The 20,312-nt window shown below is 40.7% G+C and overlaps 1 protein-coding gene across 1 annotated transcript in view; it reads right to left on the bottom strand.

The window, feature by feature from the left end:
• Positions 1-18,012, bottom strand: part of LOC128643894 (kinesin-like protein KIF20B) — a gene marked incomplete at both ends in the record, with an annotated part of 82,835 nt that extends 64,823 nt beyond the window's left edge. The window contains 5 exons of the mRNA XM_053696665.1: positions 5,354-5,480; positions 13,430-13,549; positions 13,805-13,866; positions 14,463-14,682; positions 17,770-18,012. Of these exons, the coding sequence (XP_053552640.1) occupies positions 5,354-5,480; positions 13,430-13,549; positions 13,805-13,866; positions 14,463-14,682; positions 17,770-18,012 (772 nt within the window). The remainder of the gene's footprint in view (positions 1-5,353; positions 5,481-13,429; positions 13,550-13,804; positions 13,867-14,462; positions 14,683-17,769) is intronic.
• Between the last annotated feature and the right edge of the window lie 2,300 nt (positions 18,013-20,312).

Raw genomic sequence — 20,312 nt, 5'->3', positions numbered from 1 at the left:
TTTATATCAATGGAATGAAGGGGTTCAAACGGAACTCCTTGTAGAACGTTAAGAACAAGGTTTAAACTCCATGGCGGAGCAACAGTTTTAAACACAGGCTTGATCCTAGCTAAAGCCTGACAAAAGGCCTGGACGTCTGGATTTTCTGACAGACGCCTGTGTAACAAGATGGACAGAGCTGAGATCTGTCCCTTTAATGAGCTAGCCGATAAACCCTTTTCTAAACCTTCTTGTAGAAAGGACAATATCCTAGGAATCCTAACCTTACTCCAGGAGTAACCTTTGGATTCGCACCAGTATAGGTATTTAAGCCATATCTTATGGTAAATCCTTCTGGTAACAGGCTTCCTAGCCTGTATCAGGGTATCAATAACCGACTCAGAAAAACCACGTTTTGATAAAATCAAGCGTTCAATTTCCAAGCAGTCAGCTTCAGAGAAGTTAGATTTTGATGTTTGAATGGACCCTGTATCAGAAGGTCCTGTCTTAGAGGTAGAGACCAAGGCGGACAGGATGACATGTCCACTAGATCTGCATACCAAGTCCTGCGTGGCCATGCAGGCGCTATTAGAATCACTGATGCTCTCTCCTGTTTGATTTTGGCAATCAATCGAGGAAGCAGCGGGAAGGGTGGAAACACATAAGCCATCCCGAAGTTCCAAGGTGCTGTCAAAGCATCTATCAGAACCGCTCCCGGATCCCTGGATCTGGACCCGTAGCGAGGAAGTTTGGCGTTCTGGCGAGACGCCATGAGATCTATCTCTGGTTTGCCCCAACGTCGAAGTATTTGGGCAAAGACCTCCGGATGAAGTTCCCACTCCCCCGGATGAAAAGTCTGGCGACTCAAGAAATCCGCCTCCCAGTTCTCCACTCCCGGGATGTGGATTGCTGACAGGTGGCAAGAGTGAGACTCTGCCCAGCGAATTATCTTTGATACTTCCATCATTGCTAGGGAGCTTCTTGTCCCTCCTTGATGGTTGATGTAAGCTACAGTCGTGATGTTGTCCGACTGAAACCTGATGAACCCCCGAGTTTTTAACTGGGGCCAAGCCAGAAGGGCATTGAGAACTGCTCTCAATTCCAGAATGTTTATTGGCAGGAGACTTTCCTCCTGATTCCATTGTCCCTGAGCCTTCAGAGAATTCCAGACAGCGCCCCAACCTAGTAGGCTGGCGTCTGTTGTTACAATTGTCCAGTCCGGCCTGCTGAATGGCATCCCCCTGGACAGATGTGGCCGAGAAAGCCACCATAGAAGAGAGTTTCTGGTCTCTTGATCCAGATTCAGAGTAGGGGACAAGTCTGAGTAATCCCCATTCCACTGACTCAGCATGCACAATTGCAGCGGTCTGAGATGTAGACGTGCAAAGGGTACTATGTCCATTGCTGCTACCATTAAGCCGATCACCTCCATGCATTGAGCTACTGACGGGAGTTGAATGGAATGAAGGACACGGCATGCATTTAGAAGCTTTGTTAATCTGTCTTCTGTCAGATAAATCTTCATTTCTACAGAATCTATAAGAGTCCCCAAGAATGGAACTCTTGTGAGAGGAAAGAGAGAACTCTTCTTTTCGTTCACTTTCCATCCATGCGACCTTAGAAATGCCAGAACTAACTCTGTATGAGACTTGGCAGTTTGAAAGCTTGAAGCTTGTATCAGAATGTCGTCTAGGTACGGAGCTACCGAAATTCCTCGCGGTCTTAGTACCGCCAGAAGGGCACCCAGAACCTTTGTGAAGATTCTTGGAGCCGTAGCCAATCCGAATGGAAGAGCTACAAACTGGTAATGCCTGTCTAAGAAGGCAAACCTTAGATACCGGTAATGATCTTTGTGAATCGGTATGTGAAGGTAAGCATCCTTTAAATCCACTGTGGTCATGTACTGACCCTTTTGGATCATGGGTAAGATTGTCCGAATAGTTTCCATTTTGAACGATGGAACTCTTAGGAATTTGTTTAGGATCTTTAAATCCAAGATTGGCCTGAAAGTTCCCTCTTTCTTGGGAACCACAAACAGGTTTGAGTAAAACCCTTGTCCTTGTTCCGACCGCGGAACCGGATGGATCACTCCCATTAATAACAGATCTTGTACACAGCGTAGAAACGCTTCTTTCTTTATCTGGTTTGTTGACAACCTTGACAGATGAAATCTCCCTCTTGGGGGAGAGAATTTGAAGTCTAGAAGGTATCCCTGAGATATGATCTCTAGCGCCCAGGGATCCTGAACATCTCTTGCCCAAGCCTGGGCGAAGAGAGAGAGTCTGCCCCCCACTAGATCCGGTCCCGGATCGGGGGCCCTCGGTTCATGCTGTCTTTGGGGCAGCAGCAGGTTTCCTGGCCTGCTTGCCCTTGTTCCAGGACTGGTTAGGTTTCCAGCCTTGTCTGTAACGAGCAACAGCTCCTTCCTGTTTTGGTGCAGTGGAAGTTGGTGCTGCTCCTGCTTTGAAATTCCGAAAGGGACGAAAATTAGACTGTCTAGCCTTAGCTTTGGCTTTGTCTTGAGGCAGGGCGTGGCCCTTACCTCCTGTAATGTCAGCGATAATTTCTTTCAAACCGGGCCCAAATAAAGTTTGCCCCTTGAAAGGTATATTAAGTAATTTGGACTTAGAAGTTACATCAGCTGACCAGGATTTTAGCCACAGCGCCCTACGTGCCTGAATGGCTAATCCTGAGTTCTTAGCCGTAAGTTTGGTTAAATGTACTACGGCCTCCGAAATGAATGAATTAGCTAGTTTAAGGACTCTAAGCCTGTCCGTAATGTCGTCCAGCGTAGCTGAACTAAGGTTCTCTTCCAGAGACTCAATCCAAAATGCTGCCGCAGCCGTAATCGGCGCGATGCATGCAAGGGGTTGCAATATAAAACCTTGTTGAACAAACATTTTCTTAAGGTAACCCTCTAATTTTTTATCCATTGGATCTGAAAAAGCACAGCTATCCTCCACCGGGATAGTGGTACGCTTAGCTAAAGTAGAAACTGCTCCCTCCACCTTAGGGACCGTTTGCCATAAGTCCCGTGTGGTGGCGTCTATTGGAAACATCTTTCTAAATATTGGAGGGGGTGAGAACGGCACACCGGGTCTATCCCACTCCTTAGTAACAATTTCAGTTAGTCTCTTAGGTATAGGAAAAACGTCAGTACTCGCCGGTACCGCAAAGTATTTATCCAACCTACACAATTTCTCTGGTATTGCAACAGTGTTACAATCATTAAGAGCCGCTAAAACCTCCCCTAGTAATACACGGAGGTTCTCCAATTTAAATTTAAAATATCTGAATCCAATCTGTTTGGATCAGAACCGTCACCCACAGAATGAAGCTCTCCGTCCTCATGCTCTGCAAGCTGTGACGCAGTATCAGACATGGCCCTAGTATTATCAGCGCACTCTGTTCTCACCCCAGAGTGATCACGCTTGCCTCTTAGTTCTGGTAATTTAGCCAAAACTTCAGTCATAACAGTAGCCATATCTTGTAATGTTATCTGTAATGGCCGCCCAGATGTACTAGGCGCCACAATATCACGCACCTCCCGGGCGGGAGATGCAGGTACTGACACGTGAGGCGAGTTAGTCGGCATAACTCTCCCCTCGCTGTTTGCTGAAATTTGTTCAATTTGTACAGATTGGCTTTTATTTAAAGTAGCATCAATACAGTTAGTACATAAATTTCTATTGGGCTCCACCTTGGCATTGGAACAAATGACACAGGTATCTTCCTCTGAATCAGACATGTTTAACACACTAGCAATAAACTTGCAACTTGGTTACAATCTTATTTAACAAAAACGTACTGTGCCTCAAAGAAGCACTAAACGATTAAATGACAGTTGAAATAATGAACTGAAAAACAGTTATAGCATCAATCCTTAAAAACAACACAACTTTTAGCAAAGGTTTGTTCCCATTAGTAAAGTAACAATAATTAAATTTGAAACATAAAAATTACAGAGCAACGTTTTTAATCACAGTCAATATATAAGTCTCACAGCTCTGCTGAGAGAATCTACCTCCCTCCAAAGAAGTTTGAAGACCCCTGAGTTCTGTTAGAGATGAACCGGATCATGCAGGAAATACAAGAGTAACTGACTGGAAATTTTTGATGCGTAGCAAAGAGCGCCAAAAACGGCCCCTCCCCCTCACACACAGCAGTGAGAGAGAAACGAAACTGTCACAATTAAAACAAGCAACTGCCAAGTGGAAAAATAATGCCCAAACATTTATTCACTCAGTACCTCAGAAAATGCAAACGATTCTACATTCCAGCAAAAACGTTTAACATAATAAATACCTATTATAAGGTTTAATGCACTTTTAACAGAGTAATTCCAGTGAAATACCATCCCCAGAATACTGAAGTGTAGAGTATACATACATGTCATTATAACGGTATGGCAGGATTTTCTCATCAATTCCATTCAGAAAATAAAAACTGCTACATACCTTAATGCAGATTCATCTGCCCGCTGTCCCCTGATCTGAAGCTTTTACCTCCCTCAGATGGCCGAGAAACAGCAATATGATCTTAACTACTCCGGTTAAAATCATAGTAAAAACTCTGGTAGATTCTTCTTCAAACTCTGCCAGAGAGGCAATAACACGCTCCGGTGCTATTGTAAAATAACAAACTTTTGATTGAAGTTATAAAAACTAAGTATAATCACCATAGTCCTCTCACACATCCTATCTAGTCGTTGGGTGCAAGAGAATGACTGGGAGTGACGTAGAGGGGAGGAGCTATATGCAGCTCTGCTGGGTGAATCCTCTTGCATTTCCTGTTGGGGAGGAGTTATATCCCAGAAGTAATGATGACCCGTGGACTGATCACACATAACAGAAGAAACACACAATTTTAGAATGCAATAATAGGAAAGGGGAACAAAATAAATAATGAAAGTATATAGCAGAGTATGTATATATATATATATATATAATCATTTTATATTTCCATCCCAAAGGGTTTAATGTTCCTTTAAAAACATAAAACAAAAGTTCACACAACTAAAATATTAGTTTGATCCACAGAACAAAGTGAAGAACACAACAAATAAATAATAAACAAACAAATACACTCATGCAAGCATGCATAAAGACAAACATTGGTTAATAAAATAGAAACTGAGGAAGAAGAAACAGAGGTTGCAAATGTTTTATTATAAAAATAGTTAGAAATAAAAGCAACAACTGAAAGGCCAAGCGGATTAACACATTCAAAAATATAATCTATCTCCACTTTATATCTGTGGAAACATTGGATTTTCTTCTTTTTAGGCGATAAAGCTTACGATTTTCCATTTTCTGTCTTTGCATTGACACAAAGCAAAATGGATTTTTCTCACTTTGTTGCTCTGAATGGCTACCTTTCTTTGATGGAGGCTGATCCGATGGGCCAGAGTGTTCATCTAGAGGGCGCTTTCTTCCGATACTTTCTGTGTCATTTTTGCTCATTTTCTTCATTTCTCCTTTAATATTGTTCATGGTCTTGTCCTGCATAATATTATACAGATGTGTAAGGCTATAGCTTTTAGATGACACAGAACAATGTAAGCCTCATATTAAGAAAAAAGTTTAAAGGGACAGATGAAATGTGCATGGGTGCATTTAAAAACGGAAGAATTGTTGTAATATATTTCAATTAGCAAAAATGCTTTTTGCATAAGCTATTAATATTTTAAAGTGGCATACGCACATATGCGGTGACTGCCCTGTGCACCAGCACAGCATTTAAATACCACACCTTTTCAGAGTCAGCAGTGACCTGTATGATACGAGTTAAAGTAACAGTCTACTCTACAATTTTTATTGTTTAAAAAAAGATAGATAATCCCTTTATTACCCATTCACCAGTTCTACACAACCTAACACTGTTCTAAGCTTCTGCAGACTGCTCCCTTATTTCAGTTCTTTTCACAGACTTGCATTTTAGCCAATTAGTGCTGAATCATAAGCGACTCCACGGGCATGAGGACAATATTATCTATGTGGCAAACATGCACTAGCACTTTCTAGCTGTGAAAAACTGTTAAAATGCAGAGACGACCTTCAAGGGCATAGAAATTAGCATGAGCCTACCTAGGTTTAGCTTTCAACAAATAATATCAAGAGAACAAAGCAAATTTGCTGATAAAAGTAAAATGGAAAGTTGTGTTCAGAGAACATAAGGTGCTTGTAGAATCTAGTAATGACGCAATGTGTTAGTTACTGACATGATACACACCCCAATATCGCTCTGAGATGCTGCAGTATATAAAATTCTGATTCACTGAGAATATCTAAGTAAGCTTCAAATGCGCGTGCAGAGAAAAATGTTAAACACCAACAGTGATAACATTTACAAGAAGCATTTGCCAATACCTGTATTTTGCAAAAAGCAGAATTTATGCTTACCTGATAAATTACTTTCTCCAACGGTGTGTCCGGTCCACGGCGTCATCCTTACTTGTGGGATATCTCTTCCCCAACAGGAAATGGCAAAGAGTCCCAGCAAAGCTGGCCATATAGTCCCTCCTAGGCTCCGCCCACCCCAGACAATCGACCAACGGACAGGAGGAAATATTATATAGGAGAAACCATATGGTACCGTGATGACTGTAGTTAGAGAAAATAATTCATCAGACCTGATTAAAAAACCAGGGCGGGCCGTGGACCGGACACACCGTTGGAGAAAGTAATTTATCAGGTAAGCATAAATTCTGTTTTCTCCAACATTGGTGTGTCCGGTCCACGGCGTCATCCTTACTTGTGGGAACCAATACCAAAGCTTTAGGACACGGATGAAGGGAGGGAGCAAATCAGGTTACCTAAACGGAAGGGTGCTTGCAAAACCTCTCTCCCAAAAATAGCCTCCGAAGAAGCAAAAGTATCAAATTTGTACAATTTGGCAAAAGTGTGCAGTGAAGACCAAGTCGCTGCCTTACATATCTGGTCAACAGAAGCCTCGTTCTTGAAGGCCCATGTGGAAGCCACAGCCCTAGTGGAGTGAGCTGTGATTCTTTCAGGAGGCTGCCGTCCGGCAGTCTCATAAGCCAATCGGATGATGCTTTTAAGCCAAAAGGAAAGAGAGGTAAAAGTCGCTTTTTGACCTCTCCTTTTACCAGAATAAACCACAAACAAGGAAGATGTTTGTCTGAAATCTTTTGTAGCCTCTAAATAGGCTTCTTTGAAACTGGATTCGGACATAAAGAAGGTACAACTATCTCCTGGTTAATATTTTTGTTAGAAACAACCTTAGGAAGAAAACCAGGCTTAGTACGCAAAACCACCTTATCTGCATGGAACACCAGATAGGGCGGAGAACACTGCAGAGCAGATAACTCTGAAACTCTTCTAGCAGAAGAAATTGCAACCAAAAACAAAACTTTCCAAGATAGTAACTTAATATCTATGGAATGTAAAGGTTCAAACGGAACCCCTTGAAGAACTGAAAGAACTAGATTTAGACTCCAGGGAGGAGTCAAAGGTCTGTAAACAGGCTTGATCCTAACCAGAGCCTGAACAAATGCTTGAACATCTGGCACAGCTGCCAGTCTTTTGTGTAGTAAGACAGATAAAGCAGAGATCTGTCCCTTTAGAGAACTTGCAGATAATCCTTTCTCCAAACCTTCTTGTAGAAAGGAGAGAATCTTAGGAATTTTTATCTTATTCCATGGTAATCCTTTGGATTCACACCAACAGATATATCTTTTCCATATTTTATGGTAAATCTTTCTAGTTACCGGTTTTCTGGCCTGAACCAGAGTATCTATCACAGAATCTGAAAACCCACGCTTCGATAGAATCAAGCGTTCAATCTCCAAGCCGTCAGCTGGAGGGAGACCAGATTTGGATGTTCGAATGGACCCTGAACAAGAAGGTCCTGTCTCAAAGGTAGCTTCCATGGTGGAACCGATGACATATTCACCAGGTCTGCATACCAAGTCCTGCGTGGCCAGGCAGGAGCTATCAAGATCACCGAGGCCCTCTCCTGATTGATCCTGGCTACCAGCCTGGGAATGAGAGGAAACGGTGGAATACATAAGCTAGGTTGAAGGTCCAAGGTGCTACTAGTGCATCTACTAGAGTCGCCTTGGGATCCCTGGATCTGGACCCGTAGCAAGGAACCTTGAAGTTCTGACGAGACGCCATCAGATCCATGTCTGGAATGCCCCATAATTGAGTTATTTGGGCAAAGATCTCCGGATGGAGTTCCCACTCCCCCGGATGGAATGTCTGACGACTCAGAAAATCCGCCTCCCAGTTTTCCACACCTGGGATGTGGATCGCAGACAGGTGGCAGGAGTGATCCTCCGCCCAATGAATTATTTTGGTCACTTCTTTCATCGCTAGGGAACTCCTTGTTCCCCCCTGATGATTGATATACGCAACAGTCGTCATGTTGTCTGATTGGAACCTTATGAATCTGGCCTTTGCTAGTTGAGGCCAAGCCCTGAGAGCATTGAATATCGCTCTCAGTTCCAGAATGTTTATCGGGAGAAGAGACTCTTCCCGAGACCATAGACCCTGTGCTTTCAGGGATTCCCAGACCGCGCCCCAGCCCACTAGACTGGCGTCGGTCGTGACAATGACCCACTCTGGTCTGCGGAAGCTCATTCCCTGGGACAGATGGTCCAGGGTCAGCCACCAACGGAGTGAATCTCTGGTCTTCTGATCTACTTGAATCATTGGAGACAAGTCTGTATAGTTCCCATTCCACTGTTTGAGCATGCACAGTTGTAATGGTCTTAGATGAATTTGTGCAAAAGGAACTATGTCCATTGCTGCAACCATCAACCCTACTACTTCCATGCACTGCGCTATGGAAGGACGAGGAACAGAATGAAGAACTTGACAAGTTTTGACTTTCTGACCTCTGTCAGAAAAATCCTCATTTCTAAGGAATCTATTATTGTTCCCAAGAAGGGAACTCTTGTCGACGGAGACAGAGAACTTTTTTCTATGTTCACCTTCCATCCGTGTGATCTGAGAAAGGCCAGAACGATGTCTGTATGAGCCCTTGCTTTTGACAGGGACGACGCTTGTATTAGAATGTCGTCCAAGTAAGGTACTACTGCAATGCCCCTCGGTCTTAGAACCGCTAGAAGGGACCCTAGTACCTTTGTGAAAATCCTTGGAGCAGTGGCTAACCCGAATGGGAGGGCCACAAACTGGTAATGCTTGTCCAGAAAAGCGAACCTTAGGAACTGATGATATTCTTTGTGGATAGGAATATGTAGGTACGCATCCTTTAGATCCACGGTAGTCATAAATTGACTTTCCTGGATAGTGGGTAGAATCGTTCGAATGGTTTCCATCTTGAACGATGGTACACTGAGAAATTTGTTTAGGATCTTCAAATCCAAAATTGGTCTGAAAGTTCCCTCTTTTTTGGGAACTACGAACAGATTGGAATAAAATCCCATTCCTTGTTCCTTTATTGGAACTGGGTGTATCACTCCCATCTTTAACAGGTCTTCTACACAATGTAAGAACGCCTGTCTCTTTATTTGGTTTGGGGATAAGTGAGACATGTGGAACCTTCCCCTTGGGGGTAGTTCCCTGAATTCCAGGAGATAACCCTGAGAAACTATTTCTAGCGCCCAGGGATCCTGAACATCTCTTGCCCAAGCCTGAGCAAAGAGAGAGAGTCTGCCCCCCACTAGATCCGGTCCCGGATCGGGGGCTACTCCTTCATGCTGTTTTGTTAGCAGCGGCAGGCTTCTTGGCCTGCTTACCCTTGTTCCAGCCTTGCATCGGTTTCCAGGCTGGTTTGGGTTGTGAGGCATTACCCTCTTGCTTAGAGGATGCAGAATTAGAGGCCGGTCCGTTCCTGAAATTGCGACAGGAACGAAAATTAGACTTATTTTTGGCCTTGAAAGGCCTATCTTGTGGGAGGGCGTGGCCCTTTCCCCCAGTGATGTCTGAAATAATCTCTTTCAATTCTGGTCCAAATAGAGTTTTACCTTTGAAAAGGATGTTAAGCAATTTTGTCTTGGATGACACATCCGCTGACCAAGACTTTAGCCAAAGCGCTCTGCGCGCCACGATAGCAAACCCTGAATTTTTCGCCGCTAATCTAGCTAATTGCAAAGCGGCATCTAAAATAAAAGAGTTAGCCAACTTAAGTGCGTGAACTCTGTCCATAACCTCCTCATATGGAGTCTCTCTACTAAGCGAGTTTTCTAGTTCCTCGAACCAGAACCACGCTGCTGTAGTGACAGGAACAATGCACGAAATGGGTTGTAGAAGGTAACCTTGCTGTACAAAAATCTTTTTAAGCAAACCCTCCAATTTTTTATCCATAGGATCTTTGAAAGCACAATTATCCTCGATAGGAATAGTAGTGCGCTTGTTTAGAGTAGAAACTGCCCCCTCGACCTTAGGGACTGTCTCCCATAAGTCCTTTCTGGGGTCGACCATAGGAAATAATTTCTTAAATATAGGGGGGGGAACAAAAAGGTATGCCGGGCTTTTCCCACTCCTTATTTACTATGTCCGCCACCCGCTTGGGTATAGGAAAAGCGTCGGGGTGCACCGGAACCTCTAGGAACTTGTCCATCTTGCATAATTTCTCTGGAATGACCAAGTTGTCACAATCATCCAGAGTAGATAACACCTCCTTAAGCAGTGCGCGGAGATGTTCTAATTTAAATTTAAATGTCATAACATCAGGTTCAGCTTGTTGAGAAATTTTTCCTGAATCTGAAATTCCCCCATCTGACAAAACCTCCCTCATGGCTCCTTCATATTGGTGTGAGGGTATGACAGAACAATTATCATCAGCGTCCTCTTGCTCTTCAGTGTTTAAAACAGAGCAATCGCGCTTTCTCTGATAAGTAGGCATTTTGGATAAAATATTTGCTATGGAGTTATCCATTACAGCCGTTAATTGTTGCATGGTAATAAGCATTGGCGCACTAGATGTACTAGGGGCCTCCTGTGTGGGCAAAACTGGTGTAGACACAGTAGGAGATGATGTAGTATCATGTTTACTCCCCTCATCTGAGGAATCATCTTGGGCAATTTCATTATCTGTGGCAGTACTGTCCTTACTTTGTTTGGACGCTATGGCACAAATATCACATAAATTTAAATGGGGAGACACATTGGCTTTCATACATATAGAACATAGCTTATCTGAAAGGCACATACATGTTAAACAGGCTTAAACTTGTTAACAAAGCACAAAAAACGTTTTAAAACAAAACCGTTACTGTCTCTTTAAATTTTAAACAGAAAACACTTTATTACTGAATATGTGAAAAAGTATGAAGGAATTGTTCAAAAATTACCAAAATTTCACCACAGTGTCTTAAAGCATTAAGAGTATTGCTCAGAGCTTTAACCCTTAAAATAACGGAACCGGAGCCGTTTACAAATTTAACCCCTATACAGTCCCAGCTATAGCCTTTGCTGAGACCCAACCAAGCCCAGAGGGGAATACGATACCAATTGACGCCTTCTAGAAGCTTTTCCAGCAAATTTCAGATCCTCACACATGCATCTGCATGCCCTGCTTTCAAAAAACAACTGCGCAGTAATGGCGCGAAAATGAGGCTCAGTCTACAACTAGGAAGGCCCCCTGACTGGAAAAGGTGTCTAACATAGTGCCTGCCGTTTAATAAACGTTCCCCAAGTTTATAAATGCGAATTGTTAGCATAAATATGAATAAAATGCCCAAATAAAGCAATCGATTTAGCCCATAAAAATGTCTACCAGTTTTTTTAGCCCATATTAAGCCCTTTATTCTGTTTGTTTGACTAAGAAAATGGTTTACCGGTCCCCATGAGGGGAAAATGACAGCCTTCCAGCATTACACAGTCTTGTTAGAAATATGGCTAGTCATAACTTAAGCAGAAAAGTCTGCTAACTGTTTCCCCCAACTGAAGTTACTTCATCTCAACAGTCCTATGTGGAAACAGCAATCGATTTTAGTTACTGTCTGCTAAAATCATCTTCCTCTCACAAACAGAAATCTTCATCCTTTTCTGTTTCAGAGTAAATAGTACATACCAGCACTATTTTAAAATAACAAACACTTGATAGAAGAATAAAAACTACATTTAAACACCAAAAAACTCTTAACCATCTCCGTGGAGATGTTGCCTGTGCAACGGCAAAGAGAATGACTGGGGTGGGCGGAGCCTAGGAGGGACTATATGGCCAGCTTTGCTGGGACTCTTTGCCATTTCCTGTTGGGGAAGAGATATCCCACAAGTAAGGATGACGCCGTGGACCGGACACACCAATGTTGGAGAAATCTTTCTATTCAAAGATGCAAGTCACCTTATGAGCTTTTCAATTTTGACCGAAATATCCCTTTAAGTCTTCACTGATGCAATTCACACCAACTCCTTCGATAACTCTCTGAGCAGGCCTGAGGTTTAAATCCTAAAGTTCTAATCACAAGTAGCATGTGTAAATGCAGCCGAGATTGTAATAACTTTTACAAGAAGCATTTTTGCTAAGATAAGTAAATTGCAATAATAGCTTTAATTTTAAAAGGAAAAATGGCGTGCCACAATATGGAAATTTTAAAAATAGTTTATCAATTAGGAAGAGATAAATAGCAGAGCATTGGCAAAATGAATACAAATGCCTGAGAAATTACTTATGATATTGACAGGAGTCATTAAGCAGCTAACTTTAAAATATATATATTTTTTTTAAATGTATGCTTGCCTGATAAATTTCTTTCTTTCCGGATATGGAGAGTCCACAATGTCATTCAATTACTAGTGGGAATATCACTCCTGGCCAGCAGGAGGCGGCAAAGAGCACCACAGCAAAACTGTTAAGTGTCACTCTTCTACCCACAATCCCCAGTCATTTGACCAAAGGGAAATGGAAAAGAAATAACACAAAGGTGTAGAGGTGCCTGAGGTTTAGTAAAAAATAACTGACTTAATAAAGGGTGGGGTCGTGGACTCTCCATATCTGGAAAGAAAGAAATTTATCAGGTAAGCATACATTTTGATTCCTAATATATGGAGAATCCACAACGTCATTTAATTACTAATGGGAACCAATACCCAAATTAGAGAACACAGAATGAACAGGGAGGGAGAACAAGACAGGCAAACCTAAACAGAAGGCACCACCGCTTGAAGAACCTTTCTTCCAAAAGAGGCCTCAGTCAAGGTAAAAGTATCAAATTTAAAAAATATGGAAAAAGTATGCAGAGAGGACCAAGTTGCAGCCTTGCAAATCTGTTCCACAGAAGCTTCATTTTTGAAAGCCCAAGAAGAGGAGACAGCCCTAGCCATTGACAGAGGCAAAGAGAATGACTAGGGATTATGGGTAGGGGAGTTACACTTAACAGCTTTGCTGTGGTGCTCTTTGTCTCTTCCTGCTGGCCAGGAGTGATATTCCCACTAGTAATTGAATGACGTTGTGGTCTCTTCATATTTTAGGAAAGAAAAAAAAAAACAATGTTCCCATATTTAGAGAAATTACTTACATATTCTTCAAATTTAGCTTCCCAGTGAGCCACATGAGCTTTAAGTTTCTCAATTGCAGAATCCTTTTCTTGAATGATTTTCGTAAGATCAATAATCTCATCTTTTTGTGTCAACAGTTTCTTTAAGAAAACAAAAAAAAGTCCATTAGCTAGGAATGACATTTTACTTTTAAAGGCAATTATTTTCTAGCATACGCGTTCCGTCCAAAATGAAAATCATGTTGCTACGAAATTATTGCACGAGAAATAAAGACAATAAATAAGATTCATTTTTCCGGATCAGCCAACACCTTTTAAAATCACTGACTGTCTGCTATCATGCACTTTTTATTAAACAAGTTAATTCCTTCATACTATCAATTATCTTACAATTACCTTTTCAGCCTCATCTAGTCGAGAAGTTGTTTTGCTGCATTTGTCAATCTGGCAGTTCAGTTCTACATGGAGGAGGAAGTGATCATTACAAAAATATATATAAAAAAATTGAGCAACATTCAGTTACTTTAACAGCCGAAATAAAAATAAAAAAAAGACAGATGTACAGCAGCGTCAAGTGAGTATTCTAAATACTAAATAGAAAAATCTCATAGAAATTGTAATAAAAAAAACTAGTTATGTCACAGAGGACATAATCAAATATAAACTGGAAAACATGAAAGAGGCATCTAATATACCACTCTGAAGTTAAAATAAATGTAAAAAAACTTGCAATAAATTATTTTAGTTTTGACTTAGAAAATAAAAAAACTGTGATTTTTAAAACTGCTGGAAGACTGCATTGTAAATGTTACAGAAGCAAACTAAGTGGTTCCCATCGTTTTTTTTTTTTTTGGCTTGGGATACCCCAGGTGGGCCTCTGATATTCATTAGACACAATTAAAATATATTTCTATATAAAAGTCTGCCATATCCTAAGGTCTCAAAATAATGCAACTGTCGGAGACTATGAAATCGTTTGCTGAATAATGAAAGGAGTTTTTAAACATGTGTATTACCAGTAGAGTAAGCATAACGTGTATGATTCAGAGCTTACCCATTGTTCTCTTTTTTAATTCATCTTGGGTGTTAGAAAGCTCAGCTTCAGCAAGTGACAATCTTTTTTCTAACTCGGAAATTGCTTCTGGTGGATCAGGAATTGATGCAATGTGAAAGTAAGCTTGCACTGCCTGCTTTTTAATTACTGCCAGGTCAGACTTCACAGAAGTAAGGAGAGTTTCAGGTGGTATGCTGGCATGGTCCTCATTGCAAGATGTCTGGAAAAGAAAGCAGTGATTTCATAAGATGGTTTTGCTTCAAAAAGCAAGAAATATCCTTTACTAAAAATAGAAATATATACTGAATAAATAATTCAATTTACTAATTCTACTCAAATGGTAATAAGTAATTAAGGAAGAACAGAAGAGTAAGATCAACATCAAAAACAAAATGTATGCTTACCTGATACATTTCTTTCTTTCTGGACATGGAGAGTCCATGACGTCATTCCAATTACTATTGTGATATTCAACTTCTGGCCAGCAGCCAGCAAACTCTTGATAAAGGCCCCACATTGGGCCGAAACGCGTTGACAACATATGGTGAGCTCTGTTTCAATTATTACAATTTGTTTCATACAATACTTTGCCATGTTGTTGTTAGTTTATTCCACAGGATTTGAAGATACTTATTAGGATTCTTTGGGATAAAGATTTGCAATAAGGATTTTCTGTTAATATATTTCATACGAAGAATTCACTTTTGTTTTTTGAACTCGCACATTGTATTTTTATAAACTCCATCACGTAATTTGTTCATTTGTATTAAATTATTCACTATACTTCTATAATGGCCATTTTTTTAATTTTTGACTTTTGATATTTGTCTTTTTTTCATTTGATTTTTTCTTCTTTTTGTGCACCAACACGATTTGAGGATTTTTTTTCTACACCAGCAACCTTTGGATTAATCACCTGTTTGATGAACTATAGTCATTTTATTTGAAGATCTAGATTTTACTAAACTATTTCCGTTTACCCCACTGTATCTGGAGGATACATTGATACAAAATCGAGACATTGCATATATATATATTTTTTATTTTTTTTTAATATTGTCACATACGCATCCATTGTTATTTTATAGTTTCAATTTGTCCAAAAAATTTTGGGTTTTGTTTGTAATTTTGGTTTATGTTTTTAAGTCATGGATCGATGCATATGTTTATGATATTTTATGTGATATTTTATGTGATATTAAATATTTATTCAGCAAGTATTTTAGTATCCTATTGTTGAAGTTTTAGTTTTTTAGCAGCCTTCTTTACATTGTTGAAGTGTTAGTTTTTCAGCAGCCCTTTTTCTGTGCGCTTACACTCCACAATTCCATTGACATTGCTACACTTAGATTCATGCTCATCAGTCCTTGCCTCTATAGGGGCGCTCCTTTTGAATAATTCTTTGCATGTGTAGGAACAGAAGATTCTAGGGAACACATCTCACGGGACGAGGAATCCTCAGAGGCGGACGGCTCAGTGATCTCTAACATCTCAACATTGGTTGATGAGAAAACCCTGTTGCGGCATATGGAACTTAATTGAGAGGGCTAGAGAACTCGAGTCTCCTCACAATATACACAGGTATCAAATTCAGTATTAGAGGGATCCCTCTCTAAATTATCAGAATCCTCCATAATGTTTCTAATTATAGAAAAAAACAACTGGCACCTTATACCCCCAATAGCTGGGGCACTCACCACCTCTTATGACCCAGACAGAGAAACTCACTCCTTGCTGCAGACACTCAGTCAGAAATAGGAAATGGAAAACAAAACGTGACAATTTCGGTCACCAAGTGCGTCATGCAGGACCGCCCCTGCTAAGAAAAAAGCTTGCCAGCTTAATAAAACTGTGCAGCTCTTAAATATAATAAAAAATAAATAACCTGTATGTTCCGTATCAGCCTATGAGCCCAAACATCTTACACACAAAGCAGTCAAAATCACATAACAAACATGATTAAACAACCCCACTCGGGATATTAACCCTTGATTCCATACAGATAAAAGGAGTCCCACTGTGACCCTGTCTTCTATCGTTAACATATGTATAAAAAATCAAACGATTTTACCAGAATCTATGCCGTGGAACAGAAAACACAGTCCTTCAAGTGTGACAGACTGTGTGTGGCATAGCTTCTGACATGGACCTGAGTGAATAAAAGCAGGAAGCGAAACTTGTCAACGCTGATTGCTTAGGAGCTGGTAATACGAGTCTGGATGGTTTCGCAGAAAGACTCCCTGCATCTCCAGACACTAACTTTACAATACAATTATCTCTCTCTTGGCTTTTTATTCTTAATTAGAGAGAATTACCTGCTTATTAACTCAGCCTTTCAGTAATGAGCATTCATATAAACACCATGTTCCTATATCGCAATTACCTTAGCCACAAATCTATATTACTTTTAGACTATATTCTTAAGCCAAGAAAAACTTCAACAACCATAAGCTTTAAATGCAACCTTAGTGAGGGAAGATATATCGTTTATATATATCTTCACATGTAATTATTGTTAAATTAAAGTCTGCAAGTCTGATCTTATATACCCAGAACAAAGTTCCTATATATGTAGACTTGCAAATTCTTGGACAGATAATGACAGAAATCCAAGTCTCTCATATAGGATCTACACTTTCAGCAAAGTTCAGGATGTGGATTATACCAACAACCTACAAACAAAACTTTGGATTTCCCTTTTCCTTTCGAGTCCATAGAGGACCTTTTCGCCGTTACCCCACTCTTACCTCACTGCATATTATGATTGCTCCTATCCACCGGGGGTCTTGAGAGCTATGTCAGTGTCAAAATAAATTTACCGTCCAATATGGGGGGCGAATATCCTTTTTGCACAGCCTCCAGGTCCTCTACCTGTAATACTTGCTCATACGTCCGATGTATGTGGGCCAAGAGAGTGCACAATCCTTTTCATGCGCCTTTATCTCCTCTATTCCGGACGCTCTTTATTGAACTTGACGTCTTCCATATAAGCCTTTAATAACACTAGTAACACCGGTTCCAGTACCCAGGCACCATAGGCTTACTGTCGCCTCCTACCACTACCGGCTACAATTCTTTCTGAGCCTATGGTATTTTTAAACCACGCCTGCCTTTTTCAGGAAATACTGTCTCCTTCAGTTAAAGGTATTGTCCTCTGATCTAGTACAGATATAGACCCATCCAGCCGCAGTTTTTTATACAGCAAATACCGGGGACCCGTCAGATCTGCTGACTCCGTGTGTCAAACTCAATTTGCGGCTTTCTGGAGCCTGGCCGCCCGCCAGCAACTTGTCGCATCCCCTTTTACCTTTGTTATGGTATATCCGTCTCCTGCAAGTGAGACATTCAGGGTTCTAGCTTCTATGAGAGTCCTTCCCTGTTTAAAATCTTGCTCCAGCCATGAAGCAGTTAGATACCACTTGTGGTTCTGTGACGCTAAAAGCTGTGCTTCGAATCCAGCTCGGCTCAACTTCCTCCGGCCAAGGATGCTAAGTCTCACGGTTGTTGGAGTTGCTCTCACACACATATTAAATTCGCTGTTGAATTTAGGCTGTATTTGTGAAATTTATAAATAGTAGATAAACAAGTGGAAAGGTAATTTCACTTGTATAAACCAGATTGTGGTTATTTGAATATATAACACTTAAGGGTATTGCGTGATAGTACTTGGAGGTAGGTGTACAAGTGTAATTTAGGGGAATTAGAGTATTGAAAGTTCAGAGACTAACTGATTAGGTCACCTTTGTTTTTTTTTCATTCAAGAGCTCATAGTGGCTCCTTAATCACAAGTACTTTCTCCACCTTTTTTTTTTCCGGTTTTGTAATATAAACTTATCCATGTACAAGTAAGTTCAGAGAACTAACGGGTCACTTGTGCAAGTGACACAATACTACTTACATATACCCTTGTGTGTGTATATAATTAATACCTACCTACATTTACGTGAATATATAATTGCTGTTCTACCATGAGAAGAAATATATTATAAGCAGTGTGTGCCATCCCAGCGCCCCCTAGAGTTGGACACGTGAGTGTTATAACCGGTTTGATCAGCTTCTGTAATTGTTGTTAGCCTGTCTAACTTACTGTCTAGAACATTCCTTTTAGTGGCTATGTGCATGGAAGTTTTAGGTCTCATAACACCAATTACAATTGACTCTTGTTCAATAAAGACAAAGTCAAGAACACAGAATCCATCTAGAAACCCAAAAAGAAGCGACCATTGTCTGAGGAATCACAAAACTCTTAGGTAAAATAAATCCTCTAACCATGTCTTGAAGAAACAAAACTAGTTGATTCATGAGAGATTCTTAAAAAAAAAAAAAAAAAAGGATTAAGCCAATACCAAGATACCATTCAAATAAGGAACCACCACAATATTCTACTGTCTTATTACAGAAAGAAGGGCACCCAGAATCTTTCGAAAAGATCCATAAAGCTGTTGCTAGACCAAGTGGAAAAGCGACAAATTGGTAAAGCTTATCTAAAAAAAGAGAATCTCAGAACCAAAGGTGGTCTGAATGAAATAAAATATGAGGATAAATGTTCTGTAAAATTGAGTGGACATGAAATGACCTTACTGAACAAAAGGCATAATAGTCCTTATAGTCGCCAACTTGAAAGTTGAGACTCTTACAAAACAATATAAAGTCTCCAGATCCAAGATTGGACTGAATAAACCTTCTTGTTTGGGACAAATAATATAATTGAATAGAAACCCAATCCCTGTTCCTGCTAAAGAACTGGTATAAACACTCCTGAAAAAGAAATTCACAGAATGTACTGAGAAAGAAAGGCATAATAGCAGTCATAACCTTTATGATAAAAGCAATAACGTGATGCCTGCAGGTGAAATCAAGTACATGAACTGAATAAGTTAAAAACAGAATTTATGCTTACCTGATAAATTACTTTCTCCAACGGTGTGTCCGGTCCACGGCGTCATCCATTACTTGTGGGATATTCTCCTCCCCCACAGGGAAAGGCAAGGAGAGCACACAGCAAGAGCTGTCCATATAGTCCCTCCCAGGCTCCGCCCCCCCCCCAGTCATTCGACCGACGGTTAGGAGAAAAAAAGGAGAAACTATAGGGTGCCGTGGTGACTGTAGTGTATAGAGAGAGAAATTTTTCAAACCTGATTAAAAAACCAGGGCGGGCCGTGGACCGGACACACCGTTGGAGAAAGTAATTTATCAGGTAAGCATAAATTCTGTTTTCTCCAACATTGGTGTGTCCGGTCCACGGCGTCATCCATTACTTGTGGGAACCAATACCAAAGCTTTAGGACACGGATGAAGGGAGGGAGCAAATCAGGTTACCTAAACAGAAGGCACCACGGCTTGCAAAACCTTTCTCCCAAAAATAGCCTCCGAAGAAGCAAAAAGTATCAAATTTGCAGACTTTGGCAAAAGTGTGCAGAGAAGACCAAGTCGCTGCCTCACATATCTGATCAACAGAAGCCTCGTTCTTGAAGGCCCATGTGGAAGCCACAGCCCTAGTAGAGTGAGCTGTGATTCGTTCAGGAGGCTGCCGTCCGGCAGTCTCATAAGCCAATCAGATAATGCTTTTCAGCCAGAAAGAAAGAGAGGTAGCAGTAGCTTTTTGTCCTCTCCTCTTACCAGAATAAACGACAAACAAAAAAGAAGTTTTGACTGAAATCCTTTGTTGCTTCTAAATAGAACTTTAAAGCACGGACTACATCTAAATGGTGTAACAAATGTTCCTTCTTTGAAACTGGATTCGGACACAAAGAAGGGACAACTATTTCCTGGTTAATATTCTTGTTGGAAACAACTTTTGGAAGAAAACCAGGCTTGGTACGCAAAACAACCTTATCTGAATGGAACACC

The sequence above is a fragment of the Bombina bombina genome, unplaced genomic scaffold, assembly GCF_027579735.1.
Source record: "Bombina bombina isolate aBomBom1 unplaced genomic scaffold, aBomBom1.pri scaffold_1137, whole genome shotgun sequence".
Classification (NCBI taxonomy): domain Eukaryota; kingdom Metazoa; phylum Chordata; class Amphibia; order Anura; family Bombinatoridae; genus Bombina; species Bombina bombina.
Note: the sequence above shows the minus strand (reverse complement) of the source record. Positions and strands in the feature narration are given on the sequence as shown.